General features: G+C 43.6%; 1 protein-coding gene across 2 annotated transcripts in view; it reads left to right on the top strand.

Moving 5' to 3' along the window:
* LOC138729741 (S-adenosyl-L-methionine-dependent tRNA 4-demethylwyosine synthase TYW1-like) overlaps positions 1–17,042 on the top strand; it is a 90,127-nt gene that overhangs the window by 33,511 nt on the left and 39,574 nt on the right. For both annotated transcript variants that reach the window (XM_069874226.1, XM_069874227.1), the window contains exons 11-13: positions 3,911–4,020; positions 9,068–9,245; positions 11,730–11,865. In XM_069874226.1, the coding sequence (XP_069730327.1) occupies positions 3,911–4,020; positions 9,068–9,245; positions 11,730–11,865 (424 nt within the window). The remainder of the gene's footprint in view (positions 1–3,910; positions 4,021–9,067; positions 9,246–11,729; positions 11,866–17,042) is intronic.

Below are 17,042 nucleotides of genomic sequence, written 5' to 3'. Positions count from 1 at the left end.
CACGTGAGACTAAATGTAGAATCACAGGCAGTGGTGACTGAGTAGGATAAACGTTACCTTCTTATTAGCAGTTACAGTCTGTGCTGTTGGAGACCTATGAAGTGATAGTTTTGATCTACTGTTGGCAGTTTTTTTTAATGCAGGTTTTATGCCTTGCTGGTCTTGTACAGCTTTGCACACTGAGTTGCAGATAAGACCGCTGCAATTCTTTTTTTCTTGAGTTTTCCTTTCAGCATTTTGATGCTTGCAGACTCTGCCAATGTCTCCAACTGCATAACCACTGCAGCTCTCCTGGGATTGCTGAGGAAAAGACCAAGGAGCCTGTTTGTTTTCTCTTCCTCGCTTTGGCAAGAAATGCTGTAGCTAAGCTGCTTTCCCTGGGAACTGGATGTCATCGTAGTTGGTTGGTCGTGACTGACACATTTTGGCCCTGAATCAGGAATCATGGGTGGAGCCCGCATCCAAACACACTCAAAATCAGGCTTTTTTTTGTAAGAGATGTAACTCGACTCTGCACTGGAGACCTTCCTTCTCCTCTCTGCACTTGGAAGCACAGTATGTCTCTGGTAGATACCAAGCCTGCCAGTGCTGCCTTACTGGTGTGACTGCAGGCTTGTGCTTCCTTGCCTCTCCTCTTCAGAGAATTTGGTGGTGCAGGTTTATAATGTGGCAGCTTCTTTGGAAGGTAAAAGAAGCAGATGATTTGTTTGTATGGCGTTTCCCCTGCAAGGTAGCGATCGTGCTGAGTTGAACTCTTGAGGCTGTGCATCAAGAGCAAGGGGGGAACCTCCACACTTTAATTACTGCAACATCTCTAAGTCATAATTCTCCTTACAAAAATAGTCTGTCACTATCCATTATCGCTCTCAGCTAGTCTTGCTGTGTTTGTAGTGACAATTAAGCTAAAGAGTCTAAATGGACATGTGCAAATAACCAAATCTTTTAATCAATTAGAGCCAAGTGTGGGACTGAGGCTTTCTGACACTATTGCAGCACAATCACTAGGCAAACCTGATTTGATTATGTTTTCTGGCTGAGTGTTGAAAGCCTAATCAATTATTGTGGCGAGATGGAACAGCTAAATAAGATTTAAAATAATAGGGTCTATTATTTTTGCATCTGAGGAGGAGGCAGACCAGGCAGTGACATATCCTGTGAAGAAATTGGTTCATATTTCTTCTTCTGTAACTTTATGATGTTTATACCTGTACTTGAAGGTTTCAGCTTTAACTTGTACAGTACGCAGCAGCTGAAGCTCTGTAAAGAGAATCTAAAGAAGTCTGTGGCCTACAGCCAGTGATCACAGTAAGGCCTGCAAAATGAAGAGCTTTAATAATCTCTAATAGGAGAGGTACTTAATAAGGTCATTAAAAAAATTAGGAAAAAACTGAAAACATAGATTTAAACAAATGCTTCTTCTCATTAAGTAACTTGACTCCAGAGGCTAAATTCTTCAGGGAAATGTGAAATATTGTGATATCAAAGGAACTGACAGTGCAGGTTTGTAAAACTGAAAGCTGAGAATAGGATCAGTCCAGAGCACAACCCTGCAGGTATCTTTTGGGATAGATCTAGTGTCACGGGATGGTTTGGGTTGGAAAGGACCCTAAAGATCACCCAGTTCTAACCGCTCTGCCATGCGCAGGGACACGTTCAACTGGATAAGGTTGCTTAAAGCCTCAAGTGTCATATGGAACCAGTGGTAACTAATCTTTGATTCAAATTTTCCACCCTCATCTGTGCTTTCTTACAAAACAATGCTACTTATGGAGCGTTTCTTTGGGTGGACTGAGAATATTGAGTAAGATGGAGTCAGAAGCTCAACCTTTTCTCCCTTCCCTTTGCTTACGAGGACCAGTGGTGGTCTTGCCGTGAAACATCCCATTATCAGCAGGTTCATCCTGATTGTTGCCTGTCTTGAGGCTGTGTTCTGGGGCTCACAAACACTTATTTACTCTAGTAGGTCCCGAGGAAGCAGATGTTTAAGAGAGGCTGGTATAGAAAACTTTGGCTCCTGCTAAGTGGGCATTGCACTTGCACTTTCTGGTGTGTTTTAAATCACTTTTATGTGCTCCTCACAGGCTTTCAGCTTATTGCTAGTGACTGATGCTGTCAGCCAATTCATTCAGTGTGCTGTAGGTTGAGTTTAACCATCCTAGTGAAAACATTTCATTTAGATTATATATCTCTAACCTGTACTTGTCCAATCTGAGTTCTTCCTGTTGCTGTCAGGAGAAACCAGAAGAAAAGGTGCAAATGGGGTTCTTGTCATCATGGAGAAACGTTAAACATTGTTTGCTTGCACGTTGGACAAAGTTTTTTTTAGTTTTCCTCTTACTCCTCACATCATCACAGAGAAAGTGTTTGTTACTCCCTTTTCTATGTCCTTTGCTAGTTGTGTTTGATTTTTTTTTTTAATTTTTTTTTTTTTGCCTTGGCCTTTCTGATTGGTGTTCTTGTGCTCTTTCTTTTATTTCCATCTGGAGGATCACAAGGTTGCAGAAGGGCCTGTGATTGTGCCAGACTGGTTCCTTGTTACTCTTCATATCTTTGCTTTTTACTGCTGCAGTTTTCACTTTTGCCTTAATAGAGTTTTAAAACTTGTCAGTTCCCCTGAACTCTTTTGCCCTTGAACTCTCCTCGTGGATCTTACCTGCTGGGTCTTGGGATTCACTGAAGTCTGCTTCTTGAACTCTGTTCTTGTTCTTCTCTTTCCCTCTTGTCCCTTCCTGGGAGCTGTTTACTCTCTCCTTTCATCATTGCTGCCACCAATGTTTCCTTACCTTCATGTTCCCTGCTGGGTATCCACATCCATCAGCTGATCACTGGAGTAAATGATGCTTTATACTCATGCTGCATTTTCCCTCGAAGTTTCTTGAAACCATTCATAGTACTAAGCGTTGCTCGCAGAAGAGAGTGGCCATTTTAAGAGGGTATCAAGCAAAAGCTGATTTATTAAAGTAATCCACAAGGGATCAGGGAGGGTATTGTGCTGCCCTACTGCAGCAAACACCTTCACCCGGACAGGCTGGGACACTTTGGTAATACTGATAGGTCAAAAGTCTGAAGAGGGTGCAAGTAGGGCTGGATTGGAGGCAGTCTTGTTAGCTAGAGGAAAGTGGGAGCAAGCTGGAAGCTTTTGTCTTGTGCAGTCTTTCATCACTCCATGGTGGTGCTGTGCCAGTGATGGCTTGTCTCTGAAGTATCAAAGCAAACCCATTTCATACCTGGAATCTTTAAAATAAAGGTTTTCTGGTATATGTGGTTTGGGGCATGTTATTTTGGGAAGAGAAGAAATACCATGCTCAAGGCTTGAGTAGCTGAGAAAGCAGATGATGTGGAGGGTCACAGAGCCTGTAGGGGGATGGGAAGGTAAGAGTGAACTTCTGTCTGTGCCAAGGACTGTGAAAACCCTCCTCCCCATTAGAAGAGAAACTGCGTTTACTAAATAAGCTGCTTTGTAGACATGACCTGGTATGGCTATTAAACAGTTAGAATGTGTTAAAAATTCAAGGGCTGTTCGTCACTAGTAATTAATAGCTGTCCTGTGTGCATGGAGAGCCTGTGGATTTTCTGCCAACTTGCTCTATTAAGTATACAAGGCACAAGTTGCATAGTTAAACATGTAAGAGTTTTATAAATGCCTTTTATAGCTGGATGCAGAAAACTGTGTTGGCTGACAGAAAAAAAGATGCTTAATATAATCTGCAAGGTCCATTCTTATTTGGAGCCTGAAAGGAGAGGGGCTTGTCAATAGTGTTCAAAAGTGGCACCTGAAAAGTGTCAGAAGCAGGATACTGTTTCTTGTTGCTTTTAATATTATTAAATAATACTACAGTCCCCAGGGTGACAGATGTGTTCTTCCATCTATGTTACAAATGGCAGTGAATAATTCTGCTTTTTCCCTCAGGCATCATACAAATCCAGTGGGCACAGAGTGGCGATGGAAAATGGACCAACCTGATATGATCTTGCGGGAGGCTATTGAGAACCACCGGAATATGATCAAGCGGTTCAAAGGTAACTTCTCCCACTTCTTCCCTGTTGACGATGCTTTTGAAAGGTAGCCAGCAGTAGCATCTTCAAAGCATAGTTGAAAATGTTCTGATCGTTTGTGGAATACTGGGAAGGAGTCATCAGACTTGTAATATCAGAAAGATGGGTAAGTGAGAAGAAACTTTGGTACACGTTGTTTTCTGAGATGTTCTACCTTGTTTTTAACATGAGAATGTGAGTCAGCTATTGGGTGACTACTGCTGCCTTGAGGGAGCAGAATGGAGTTGGCTCTTGTGCATCTTGGTAGCTGTCATATCCTTTTCTTCAGTGTGCATGGAGGCTTCCACAGCGATTAAGGCTGACCTGGGTGACGAGGAATCTTGATTATTACGTAAAAGTGAGGGCAATTAGAAGGCAAAAAGAATTAACGTCTAACCTGAAAGGAAGTATAGTGCCTAGCCTTAATCCCCTGGGAGTTTTTGTGTTAGATCTGAAACTTCTGAACTGTATTTTTCTCATTAATGAAGGAGCAAAAGCATTCAGGGTATTATTTTCAGGAATTATTCAGCTCTCCTATGTGTGACTGAAGCTGCAATTGCACAGCACCTCAGAGAAGTACTGTATTTTGCTTCTTATAGGAACTCCTTGCGAGTCTGTTATTTCTTCATTATGTATCCATAGATGGTTGGTTTTTTTCTTTATTCCCAAGTGTCATAAACTTGGTTCCTCTGCCAAGGTCAGCATTGTGCGGTGGGAGGGCTGACCAGCTTGGCAGGACAGGTCTAGGGCTCTGCTCTCGCTAGCTGACAGCAGAGGCTGCGTGAGCAGCAGGAGTGGAATGAAGCAGCTATAAAATGTGCAAGTTGAGCCTTAGTCTTGGCTGTCATTTTGGGAACCCGTTTGTTTATGTTGGCTGTGCACAGGGAGAACCCAATGGATTAAAAATGTGACAGGCAAAAACCCTTCTGTCAGCAGAGCAGAGTTGCTCTGCCTCATTCACTGGAGTTACACAATAGGCGGGAAAATAACTCAAGTTAGGGCCTCGCGAGCTTCATTTTCATCAAGTGGCTGGTTTGAATCGTTTCAGACTCTTAGACCAGCAGCTCCAGGGAAGCCAGTTCCCCAGGAACTCCTGTGCTGAACTGGATAGAGAGCAGCCAGAATAACCAGACCTAGCTGCATTCCCCCTGTTGTGCAGATGTGATCCAGTCAACTGTATCGCAGCTTTAGAGCTTGTCTGGGTAGGAAAGTGAAGGTGCTGTACTGGGATAGGGAAAAATGATGTTAATTTTGTAGGCAAAGTTTTACTTGGGGAAGAGACAGTGAGATGGGAGGAGTCATTGGAAGAGGTAGTTGGTCAGTGGTGCATCTTCCTTCAGTCAAGGAAAACTCAGCTGTTGGTGCTTGAAGCAGAGCCATCTGTAAAGAAGTGCAGGTCTCATTCCCTACCCTGGGTGTTTCTTCAGCACTGAGGCTGTGTGGGGAGAACCGAATGAATGCAGGGTGCCTGCAGCAGCGCCACTTGCCAGGCTGGGCCAGAACTGCTGCAGGGTTTCATGGCTGCCTGTAAACTCAGCTGATGGGATGCAGTGGCAGCACAGCAGGAGTTTGGGTACAGAAGGTTTGCATGGGGGGTGAGCATGTGTGATGTCAGATTTTGTCTGGAAGGCTGTAACAAAAGGTGTGTTACTTTTTCAGAGTGATAGATGGCAACATACTTCCTGTCTTGGGCACCTAAAGACAAAAGGTTTATTACGGAGAAGAAAAATCACTAAGAAAAGCCCAGTAGGTTGCTATTACATTTTGTGAATTTTACCGTGTCGCTTCCCTGAGGTGCATGTGAAAATATTGTTACAGTAGAATAGTGAAAGCAAAATTGAGTTGAAACGCTGTGCAGTAAGCTTAAGCCAGGGAGAGTTAAAAGATGTGCAGTGTCGTGCAGGATGAAAGTCCCCTGCGTGCCGTGCCAGAGCTGCACTCTGTCCAGGTTGCAAGTGCCTCAGGCAGAAAACACAGCTGTCTGCTTCTGGAAAGCTAAGTAGTACTCTGCAAAGAGAAGGTTGTATTTTATTATGATTGATTTTAAAGGGAAAAAAATACTCACCAAAAAACAGCAAAGTAGTGGCTGCCCTATCCCTGGAGGTCTTCAAGGCCGGGCTGGATAGGGCTTTGAGCAACCTGATCCAGTGGGAGGTGTCCCTGCCCATGGTGGGGCAGGTGGAAGTGGGTGGAAGTCTCAATCCGAGACTACTCTTAAGATCCTATGAAAACCCCACAAAGCACCCCAAGGCTTGGGCGATGAGATGGAGTAATTTGCTTGGTTGAAGAGGGAGTGCAGGTCGTGGCTGGGCTCTGTGGAGCTGTCTGGGCTGCAGTGAGGACTGTGCCAGGTTTCTAGCAGGGCACTGTGTGCATCTGCTGGGCTGTTGAAATGCTGGTGTCCAAGCCAAGCAGACCATTCGGATACTGGAGAAGAGCAGTACGGGGAATGTGTCTCAGCTAGAGAGGTTCTTGAGTGTCTAGTAATGCCTGAAGCTATTTGAATGAATTGACGCTCTTGGTAATGCCTGAAGCTATTTGAATGAATTGACATTCTTATTTTGAGCCAGTAGGATGGCTTTGCATTCAGGTGCACACATACAGGCATCTCAGTGCCCCAAAGGAAATGGAGAGCTAATCTGATGCCTTATTAATTTCACGCGTAGTGCTAAAATTGAGGTCTTCTTTTGAAGGAACAGATAAATTTTTGGGCACCATCTATCGTATGGAACATCCTAGAGGACAGCATTCTAAGAGTCTCTGTGCATGCTTTAGAGGTGATGATATGTCATCATCTTCTCTTTTATTGTTGCCATAGTTTGTACTGTTTTTAAGGACCAGAGACGTTAGTTAATGTCACATAATTCTCTTTTAGAGTAACTGATGGAGAGACATCTTGCTGATAGGGAGCTGAGGCGGGAAGGTGTGAAGTAGTTTATTTGATGGATAAGTTTTCTAGGTAGTGACTCGTAAATCTCTGTGCCCTTGCGAAGGACACGCACAGAATAGAAACATAACTGAAAAATAGGAGAGTGGGAGTCTCTGATAATACAGCCCTGGTTCAACTTGGGGATAAATGAACAAACAAACAAAAATGCATAACCTGAACCAGGAAATCTTTAGAATGTCTGTGTGTCTTGCTGCAGGAGTGGATGAAACAGGTTCCCCATTTCCCTGGTTACTCGGACACTTGTGGTGACTGGTGTACAGGTACTTGCAGAGGGGCACCCAGAATCTCTAGGGTGATGTGTCAGTTGATGTTTTTCTTTCCCAAATTGAAGTGCAGCAGTAGGAGAGCAGCTGGAATCAGCTTTTCAAAGGAGTTGTGCTGATCAAAGGAGGCTTGGCTGCATGCTCTGCTGAGACCTGAGCTCGGCAGGAGCCAAAAGCTGTATGCCACAACCTCTTGCAGAGGCTTCTCGAGTTCCTACAGCCCCAGGTTCCTGCACCTGTGTTGAAGCTGCTGCATGCTGTACAAAATCTGCCCAGCCTCTAACTTTGAAGTTCAGTGACTGAAGGAGGCTCATCTACAGGAGAAGAGGTTGAGTGCTGTAGCAGTATAGCAGCCAGAAGTGTAGAAGAGTCCCTGCTCTCCCAGGAATACCCACTACTCCTGTTTAATTTATCCCTGTCCAACTTGTGATTTATATAGTAAAATGACTGCATACAAAGCCTCTACTCTCCTCAGGAGTGTGTTTACCATATGCTAGACCTGCTGTAAACTGTTTGGGAAAGTTACTCTCAAACTTCATGTGATGTTGGCATTTTTTCTGCCTGCTTCTAAAGCTGGCATGGTAATAACCAGAGTCCAATTGCAAGATGTTGAAAGAGAAATTAATTAATTCCAAAAATGACTTACAGTAGCTTTAAGAATATGAAACTTAGTCCTTTAATCTCAGTGTGTGGTTGAGATGCTCCTTTCTTTTCACATAAAGTTCTCATTTAGCACTGTCAGGTTTCTGTGGAATAACCATTAGTCCTGTCACTTATTCAGGACTCAACCCGGCTGGTTTAAAATGCAGAAAAGCTGGTTTGCACTCAGAGCAAAGCTGCGCGTGAGGCTGAAGCAATATCTGCAAACACCTCTTTTTATCTTGGCTTTGCAGCATAGCATGTAATTTCTGTACTGCTTGAGCTCCAGCGTCTAGGCAACGAGAGGTGAGCTGAGGACCTGGTCTTTGGTTTGTTTTTTGTTTTGTTTTTTACAAAGACCAACTTCCAATCTAAAACCTCAGATATTATTTGAGTACATCAAGGCATGTCAAGGAAATGCAAAGTGACATATTTGGAACAAAAGCTGGTTTGTAGTCAGATGATGTCAAATGGACTCTTGAGCACTCGGTGGGATGCAGATGGGCTGGAAGAATATTTGCCTCTCCCCTGCCCTCCTCTGGGTGTAAATATGGCTCAGATCAGTTAAACCTTGAGACAGCATTTTCATGTGGACAATACAGTTGAGCTTGTGTTTTCCTCTTTGTTCTGAAATGTCTCTTGCTGTTCAGGACAGTGTCATGTGTTGCGTTTCTTTTTTGAATGCATCCTCTGTGGAGTTGCTTTTCATGTGGTTTCCAGTATGGATTCAGAGCTGGTTGTTGGTGCTCTGCTCAGTGGAGTGTGCCCAGCTCCTCTGGGGACCTTCACGGGGCTGGGGAGCCAGCGGGGGTGAGCAGTGGAGTCATATAACCTGCTCTTCTTTTCTAAGATGCCTGCTTGAAGTGGCATGGAACCAGCTGTTGTTTTATGCAGCATCATTGAGGCCTTAACAAGGGAAAGCTTGACTCGAATGCTACTAGAAATTGCTTGCAGTAGCTAACAGGGCACATGAAGCCCTGAACTCTGCATGTCAGGGTATACGCTGCTGTGTGGGTTCCGCTCAGCAGGCACTGGCCTGTGTACTGGAGTCACCTCTGGTTCAGGAGAGTTCCAGCTGGTTTTGCTCAGCCTTCTGTGTGCCAGAGTGTATTTCAGGTATGGATTCATGGTTTGGGAGGGCGATTTAGTTGATTTTAGCTTGTTCTCCCTTTTTTTGCAGGTGTGCCAGGAGTAAAGGCAGATCGCTTTGAGGAAGCGATGACAGCAAAGCACTGTGCACTCTCACTGGTGGGAGAGCCCATCATGTACCCAGAGATCAACCGCTTTGTGAAGCTCCTGCACCAGCACAGCATCTCTAGTTTCCTGGTTACAAATGCACAGTTCCCAGATGAGATTAGGTAAGAATTGGACGAAATATCTCCCTGCTAAAACATTTGAGTGCTGACCTGTGTTTTAATTCTGTTTTATTGCTCATCAGAGTCAGCTCTGCATCAGCACTGACAATGAAAAAGCCCATTCGGCATCTGTTTGGTTTTAACCTCAATCTCCCTGTGCTCCTTCTTGTCGCTTTCTCTCAGTTTGATTTTCTTTTCTGTGTCTCTTAAAGTGTGATTACTTCCGAAAGTGAAGGGAATGTAATATAGTACCTCCTGGAGGTGTGAGGGAAGGAGAACAGCAAGTGAGCTGTGTTTTGTGCTCGGGCACATGGATAACTGGTGTGAGCCTTTCTGACAACCAGAGTGGGAGACCAAACTCATAAGTTGCCTTACTGGTTTGTGTGCTTCTCTTGCAGTCTGATCTTTGCTCTAATTCCACAAGACCAGCTGAAATGGTTCAAACTAAAGATCTACACAGCCCAGCATCTCTGGGATGCAGGATAAAAAGAGGTGAAAAGGCACACACACGTCTGCAAAAGCGGAATCAGTAGTTTTTAACCTCCCTCTTGGAGGGACTTGAGCTAAATATTCACAGTGGACTCTGAGAGAGTCCTTACAAATGCAGAGGATCTATTTCTGATGGTCTGAGCGTTCAGGCTGCTTTTAATGAAATTTGAAGCAATGCATCAAGGAACCACAGCACACAGTGTGAGCTGCAAGGTGGCTGGGAACTCCTCAGAACACCATCAGCAAATAACGCTGACAAAGTCCAGCCTTGGAGTTACGTGAGTGAATAAGCGGAGCTGTACGCAAGGTAGTCTTGGTGTGCAGTTTCGGCTCAGTGCCTTTCTGTTAACACTTTCTGCTAGAGCTTCCTTTTCACTTCCTTCTTGTGGTCTGAATATGGCAGTGAGGGGGGAGGGTATGCAATTTTTGAGTGAGTAATTATACACTACAAAGGCATTCCAAATGATTGAATAATTGTGTAATCAAGTTACTTTAAGTCATGTATTATTTGCCTGATAGACAGAAATTGCTTTTTCCTAAAAATAGCATTTTGTAAAGAGAGCGCACGCTATATTTTGAAGATGCATTTCATGGGATCTGCTGAATGTTTTTAAAGAGAAACAGAAGAGAAAGTGCTAAAATGCTAGTCTTGCTGTCTTAAAAATGGCAACTGTTCTTTGATTCATTGAAGCAAATAACTGGCTTAATGTGGGAACTGAAGGACGCACCAAGCTCGCTTTTCCATTGTCAGCAGAGGGGAGCTGTATTCATAATATTAGACCTGAAGTAGGCAGCACGACCTCCAGCACCCAGCCTGGGGAGCTCACTGGGCTTATGCGAGGGGCCTTCTGGCTCTGCAGACCCCCTGGCTGGATCTCCAGCATGGAGCTGCCTGTGCCTTCTCCCTCCTCTCCTCTTTCTTCTCTTCTGCTTGAACTGCACCTTTGTCCTCCTCCAGATCCACACGTATTTCCATGAAGTGATTTTATAGTGCATGAACTCGTATTGAACAGTTACCTGGCTCTTGTGCTCTTCCTGCTCTTGTTCCTGATTAGTGACTGAACAAGAACCTGTGCATATGTGTTTGCATTTATAAGCATTAGTAATAAAAACGAGCAGATGCTTATTATTGCTTATAAAAATGAGCTTTTGCTTGTTATGTTGATGTTTCTGTTCTGTGTATCACTGACTGGGCTGTGTCTAGTCTCGCTTGTGAAACTACCTCATGGCTGGTGGCCTGAAGTCAATTTATGGCTCTTGAGTAGTGCTATAGTACTCAATTGTGCTCTTACTGGCACTACGTGACCAGAAAGACTTTACTGCAGGATTTACGTGAAATAAGAGGCTTGGAAGTGGAAGGAGAACATGTTGGAGGATTGTGCTTGGTTTTACTTTCTAAATAGCTTTGATTTCCCTTCAAAAAATTATTTGACTGATGATGCCAACTGCAGGTCAGGTAAGTTCAACATGTCCAGCAGCAGAAACTAGCTGAATTATGTCTGTGCTTCTCTTGAATGGAATTATTTTTCCTTGGGTCAGGGCAAATAGAGCTTGGGGAAGGGGCTGAGCTTTATGGCTTCTAACCATGGGGCCTTTGATGAGAAGCAGAGCCTTTCACTGCCTCACGTGAACCCCGTCAGCATCCTTGAGAAGCCTTTCTGAATGTTACAGCTACACTGGAGTGAAATATGTTCCAGTTGAATGAGGAAAAGATAATTAAAATGTCAGCCAAGACCTCTGTATTTGATGTGCTTAGCTTTGGGGTGTATTATTTGCTGAAAGTAGGTTGTAACTTCTTGCTATTAAGATGATGGTCACTTGGCAGAGATGAGCCACTGGACTTTCATAGCTTTCCCTGTAAACACTATATAGTTCCTATCACTACTGAGCAGAGCAGCTTGTTTGGAGATACTGCATTTTGAGTGCTTTGATAGGAAAACACCAGTTCAGCTAGCAGTCATGTCTGAAAACAATTCCCCTCTCCTTTTTATTTCCAAGGAACCTTGAGCCAGTAACGCAGCTGTACGTCAGCGTGGATTCCAGCACCAAAGAGAGCCTGAAAAGAATTGATCGACCCCTCTTCAAGGATTTCTGGCAGAGATTTCTAGACAGTTTAAAAGCCTTGTCTGAAAAGGTACCCAGTTAAAAATAGTTATTTAACTTTTTTCCCTTTTCTTCTGCACCATACCTACTCAGGACAAAAGCAGAAGACGCAGAGGCTTAATATAGACTGTAAAGTGGATTCTGGATGTATTGGGAGAATATTTATGTGTTTCATAGTTAAAGTCCAGCAAGCTTGATCAGTTTTCTGTGTTGGGCGGTATTTAATCTGAAGAGGAGAGCAGAATGTGTCTCAAACGGGGCAGTAAACTGCTGTGAATGTAGGGTGCTATAAGAGATGAAGAGATCATAAAATAATAAATGATTTCTAATGAAGCGTTTACACTGAAAGCAGGCTGCTGGAGGAAAACTAGAAATTCTGGGAAGCCTAAGAAGAGTCATAAATTCCCATGTGGCACTTGGCATTGGTTCTCAAAGGTTGCCTTGAAATTGCTGTACATATAGGACATGAAAATGTGTGCTGGAGTTTGAGCTCCAGTTGCCCTTCTGCTGTGTAGAAATAAACACGTCTACTTATTACAGTGACATTTAGCCAAAATAGTGCATTTGAGCACAAATCCTGTACACTGCCAGTGGCTTGAAGCAGTTTGTATCCATCTGAGACAGATGAACAGTGACCTGAAGGCCCATGGGATCACGACTGCTGCTGTCAGCTTGGAACTTAGTCTAACGTGTAATGGTTTGTGTAGTAATTAATGAAGCACTTGTACTCCTGGCATCACGTGAATTAATAGGAATAGTGCTTCTTAAGCACGCTTTCCCTCTCTTGTTTACTGATACTGTGCTCTGATGGAAGCAAGTACTTCTGTTTACCAGTTTGGCAGAAGTTGACACGTTACCTGCTGAGATGAACAGAGAAGAGAGACTGTTTCATTTGGATAATGAGTTTTCCAGCTTTCTGAGATGACAAAGTTGGACCATTTTCTGCCAAACATACGCACATTACTAGATTTGGAAGACTTGGTGTAATTGAGCGATACTTTCTTCTGCAAGGGCATGTGAGTAGCTTGATCAAGCTGTTTGCTTGCAAGTGTGCTGGATGATACTGTTCAGCAAAATCTTAAGCCAAACACTGAGCTCGCTGAAGTCAGGTACAAACTTATGGAGTTTTCTGTGCGAATATTGATGGCTGTGGAAAGGAGGGGACCTAAAATATTGAAGGCAAAATACTAAAAAAATCCTTTTGGGAACTTGATTTTGGCCATCACTTCTTCCCTTCTGCCTCTCTTGACCCCGGATAGATACGGTTCTTTCATTGCGCTGTGTTGTCAGAAAATTCCTTGCGAAGAAATGAAGGTGAAAGTATTGGCAGGTCTGTCCGTACAGCTAAAAATACTCTGGTCAAGGTGAAGAGGAGAGCAAAAAGCTCAGCAGCAGGTGCATTTTCTCCTCAAAGCAACTGCACTTTGGAGGGTCCTTGAAACACTGATAATGCAAGAAGCAATTAATAGTTGCTCCAGTTGGTTATACACTGTTCCACCAGCTCCTGCTCAGCTGCATATTACATCATCACATGTGAAGGACAGTAAGAAGTCATGGGGAAGCTGCTTTTTGTTAGGTTTTTCTTGATATTACACATGGTGTAATATTTTGGGGTATCACAGTGTACCCCAAAATGATCTGGGACTGCTTCTGGGCAGAAGCACCGTTCTGTTTTCCTTCTAAGCACATTGCTTGCTGTCCAGCTATGATGTTAATCACAGTTCTGTAGGACCGTGATGAATGAAAGGTGGTGAAAGCTAATGCACCTGCTGATTTTTGAGAAATACAGCTTCTATTGTAGAATAGGTGGGGATGGATTGTGTTGGGAAAGTGATGCTAATCTGTCTGGAAACAAAATACAAGTCCCATATTTTCACACTGCCTGACAAACCATCCAGGCTGATCCAGTTCTCCTGAGACTGAGGCAAGCTGGTGTTGCAGCTGATATGAGTCACTGCTAATAAGAATCACGGATAGATTTGGCCTCTGCACACTTGAAAAATAAACAAAAATGGGCAAAGGGAGTTTTTAAAAACACAAGCTGTACCTTGCTGTGCTTGCTGTTGTGTTTGGCAAGTTCTGTTCCTGCCCTGTTCCCCTGCTTGCTTATCTGTCTGTGAGCTCTCCCTGTGGCTCTGCTGCAGGGCCGGGTAGCTTAAGACTGGTCCTGCTGTGGACTATTGATAATCTATAGGTAAGTGGGAAAAAGGAAGAGGAGAGGACATGGTCCTAGATGAGAAAGGAGGGAAGGTGTCCTTTTCTGCTCTTCTCTTTCCTCATTCTTGCTAAAAACTGAAAAGCAAAGAGGTGAGTTCTGAATTAGTTGCCCTAGTGAGAGGTAGTTAAACTCGTAATGATTTTAAGTGAAGTTCTGCACGCAGCTCCCAAGCCCTTAATAAAGGAGTGAATTTAATGAATGGTTCCCAGTATGATGTGACAGCACTGTACAGCACGTTGGTGACTGGCTGCTACATTTTCCCTGGAAGTTCAGGAATAAAAGATAAACAATCTTTTGTGATAGTTCTTTCTGCAACAAGCAGCAAGAAACCCCCTCTTTATCTGCTGCTATTTGGAGCAAGTTTTTTCCTTCCTAGAGTGATTCTCGTTCAGATGATCTTTGTGTTAGTTTCTCAATGCTGAGAAATGCTTCTTGAGAGAGGAGTTTGTTAGAGAGCGTGGCCTAGAAGACCCCATTTGTTTCCTCATGTCTCCCACCCTCCAGGTGAATTTGAGAGGAGAAGAAGACATTAATAAGTGCAGTTTAGAATGTGCTCTTTCTGAATGTCACATTTGAGAAGTCTTGTAGTCTTGTCCTCTCACAGCTTTGAGTTCATTGGAATGATTAAGAAATTACTTGACTTGATAGGTGAGTGCTTGGAGGAAGCACTAAAGATGCAAGTCCGTAGTCTCATCGTAAGGATGAGAGACCTCTGTTCCAGTGGTTGAAAGAAATTTCTTCCAGCCATTACTTTTTCACTATTCAAATGAGTGATGAGGTACAACTTGATAGCAAGGGTCCACGTGACCAGGAGGGAGGAGGTAGATTTTCTATCGCTTGAAGTTTTAATATCAAATTGATGCTTTTTTCAAAAGTAACCAAAGATGTGCTGTCTGAGCAGGAAAATAAGGAACCGATGTTCTGAGAGTTTTCATCCACCAGCAGTCAGACTTGTGACCCATTTGTGTTTTGACTTTGTGATCTGTTTCCCTCAGTGTTACCAGATCAGATTCTGTAGGTTGAGAAACTTTCAAAACTGTTGCCCATAAATCACCAAGTGTTTTCTCAAGCGATAGGGATGTTGACTGAGATAAATGGGAATCACCCACTGGGCTGCTGATAAATGAAGTGGGGATGCAGTGACCCAGTATGATAAAAAGTGCTTACAGATTTCTACCCCAGCCCTTAGAAAATAACTGGAGAAAGGATTACAATGGACATAGCAGCAGAACATGCCCTGTTTGTTGTTCTATGTTACGTTGCGAAGGCTGAGTGTGCTTTTTTCCACCTGTTGAGAGAGTAAGATGAGTCTTGAAGCAAGTGGCTGCTGGTCCATGGATGTTTGTGGCCTTGATGAGCACTGAGAAAAAGTTCCCTGGTGTCATTTCTGTGCTCCAAAGAGTCCTCTTCCAGCCTTGATGTGCTGTCACCTCTTCTGTCTGTCCCTTCTTGATTTCATCATGATAAATTCTGTCCAATCTGCTCCATACACTACCTTGCAGTACTTGCTGTGCTGCCAGGCACCAAGTAGGCATTGCTGAGCTGCTTTAAGTTTCAGGGGCCGGGTGCCAATGTTCTTTTAAACGGATTGGAGCCATATACAAAGCAAAGGGAGGGGGAAAACCCTTTAGGTTAATAGATGTTATGGCACCGCAGGAACTGATGATGAAGCAGAACCTTATCCTCCTGTCCTTCCAGGAGGGTCACGGAAAGCAAAAGAAACAGCTTATTAGCGCTTTCTCGAGTTTAGTTAGACTCATGTCTTTGGACATCATACACACACAAATCAAGCTTTAGATCTTGGGTAAAAACTTGCCCTCTTTTTTATACTAAAAGGGAATTAAGATTTCATAGAGAAACAGGGTCATGGCTCTGTGAGTGAGGTGTAGCAAATATCTCTTTTCGTCTCTTTTTTTTTTTTTTCCTGTGGAAAAAAAAAGGGACCATGCCCTGGTACTTGGTGCTGGTGAGGCTGCACCACAAATCTTGTGTTCATTTTAGGGCCCCTCACTACAAGGAGGACATTGAGGTCCTGGAGTGTGTCTAGAGAAGGGGAACGGAGCTGGTGGAGGCACTGGAGAACATGTATTATGAGAAGTGGCTGTTTAGCCTGGAGAAAAAGAGGCTGAAGGAGAGACCTCATCACTATCTACAACTGCCTGAAAGGAAGTTGTAGTGAGATGAGTGATGGTCTCTTCTCCCAACTGACAGGCAATAGGATGAGAAGAAATGGCCTCACGATGCACCAGGGGAGGTTCAGATTGGACATTAGGAAAAATTCCTTCACTGGAAGGGTTCTTATGCACTGGAACGGCTGCCCAGGGAGGTGGTTGAGTCCCCATCCCTGGAGGTAGTTAGAAGATGAGTAGATGAGGTATTCAGGCATATGGTTGAGTCGTGGACAGGTATGGTGGGACTTGATCTCAAAGATCTTTTCCAACCAAACGACTCTATCATTGTATGACTAAAAAGGGAAATCCTTAGCTCTGCTTGTCCTAGGATATCATGTATTTGACAGTACTGGATTGGATGCTGGTGGTTAGGTACTACTTCCTGGAAGGTCTTGGAGGAGGTTTGTCCAGAGAGGCATGAAATATAAAACCATCTCCTATTACCATCCTCCAGTTCTGCTTTTGCACACTGCTTACAGGTAGTTCCTTTTACATTTCTGGATGACAAAGACACCAGCTTGCATATTTAAACATTTTCAAGCTTGCATCTGGTGCTGTTTACTTTAGTCTTTTTTTTTTTTGCAAGGTGATCCTTTCTCCAAAGTTACCCTTGGCTTCTCTGTGGTTACAAATGTAGTGTAAATATATTGAGTTACATGTTAAGCGTGTTTTAGTGCTTATTTTATAATAGATGACAGTAAGAATTGCTTTTATGAAAGGAGTACATTTGCTTTGCATGGAGATTATTTATGTGGTTGCTGGGGGAGGGGAGCTGGTTTGTGAGCCTCATCTGATGTTTCTGAGCTAAGTGACTTTTTA

Source organism: Phaenicophaeus curvirostris, chromosome 21 (assembly GCF_032191515.1).
Source record: "Phaenicophaeus curvirostris isolate KB17595 chromosome 21, BPBGC_Pcur_1.0, whole genome shotgun sequence".
NCBI classification, from domain to species: Eukaryota; Metazoa; Chordata; class Aves; order Cuculiformes; family Cuculidae; genus Phaenicophaeus; species Phaenicophaeus curvirostris.
Note: the sequence above shows the minus strand (reverse complement) of the source record. Positions and strands in the feature narration are given on the sequence as shown.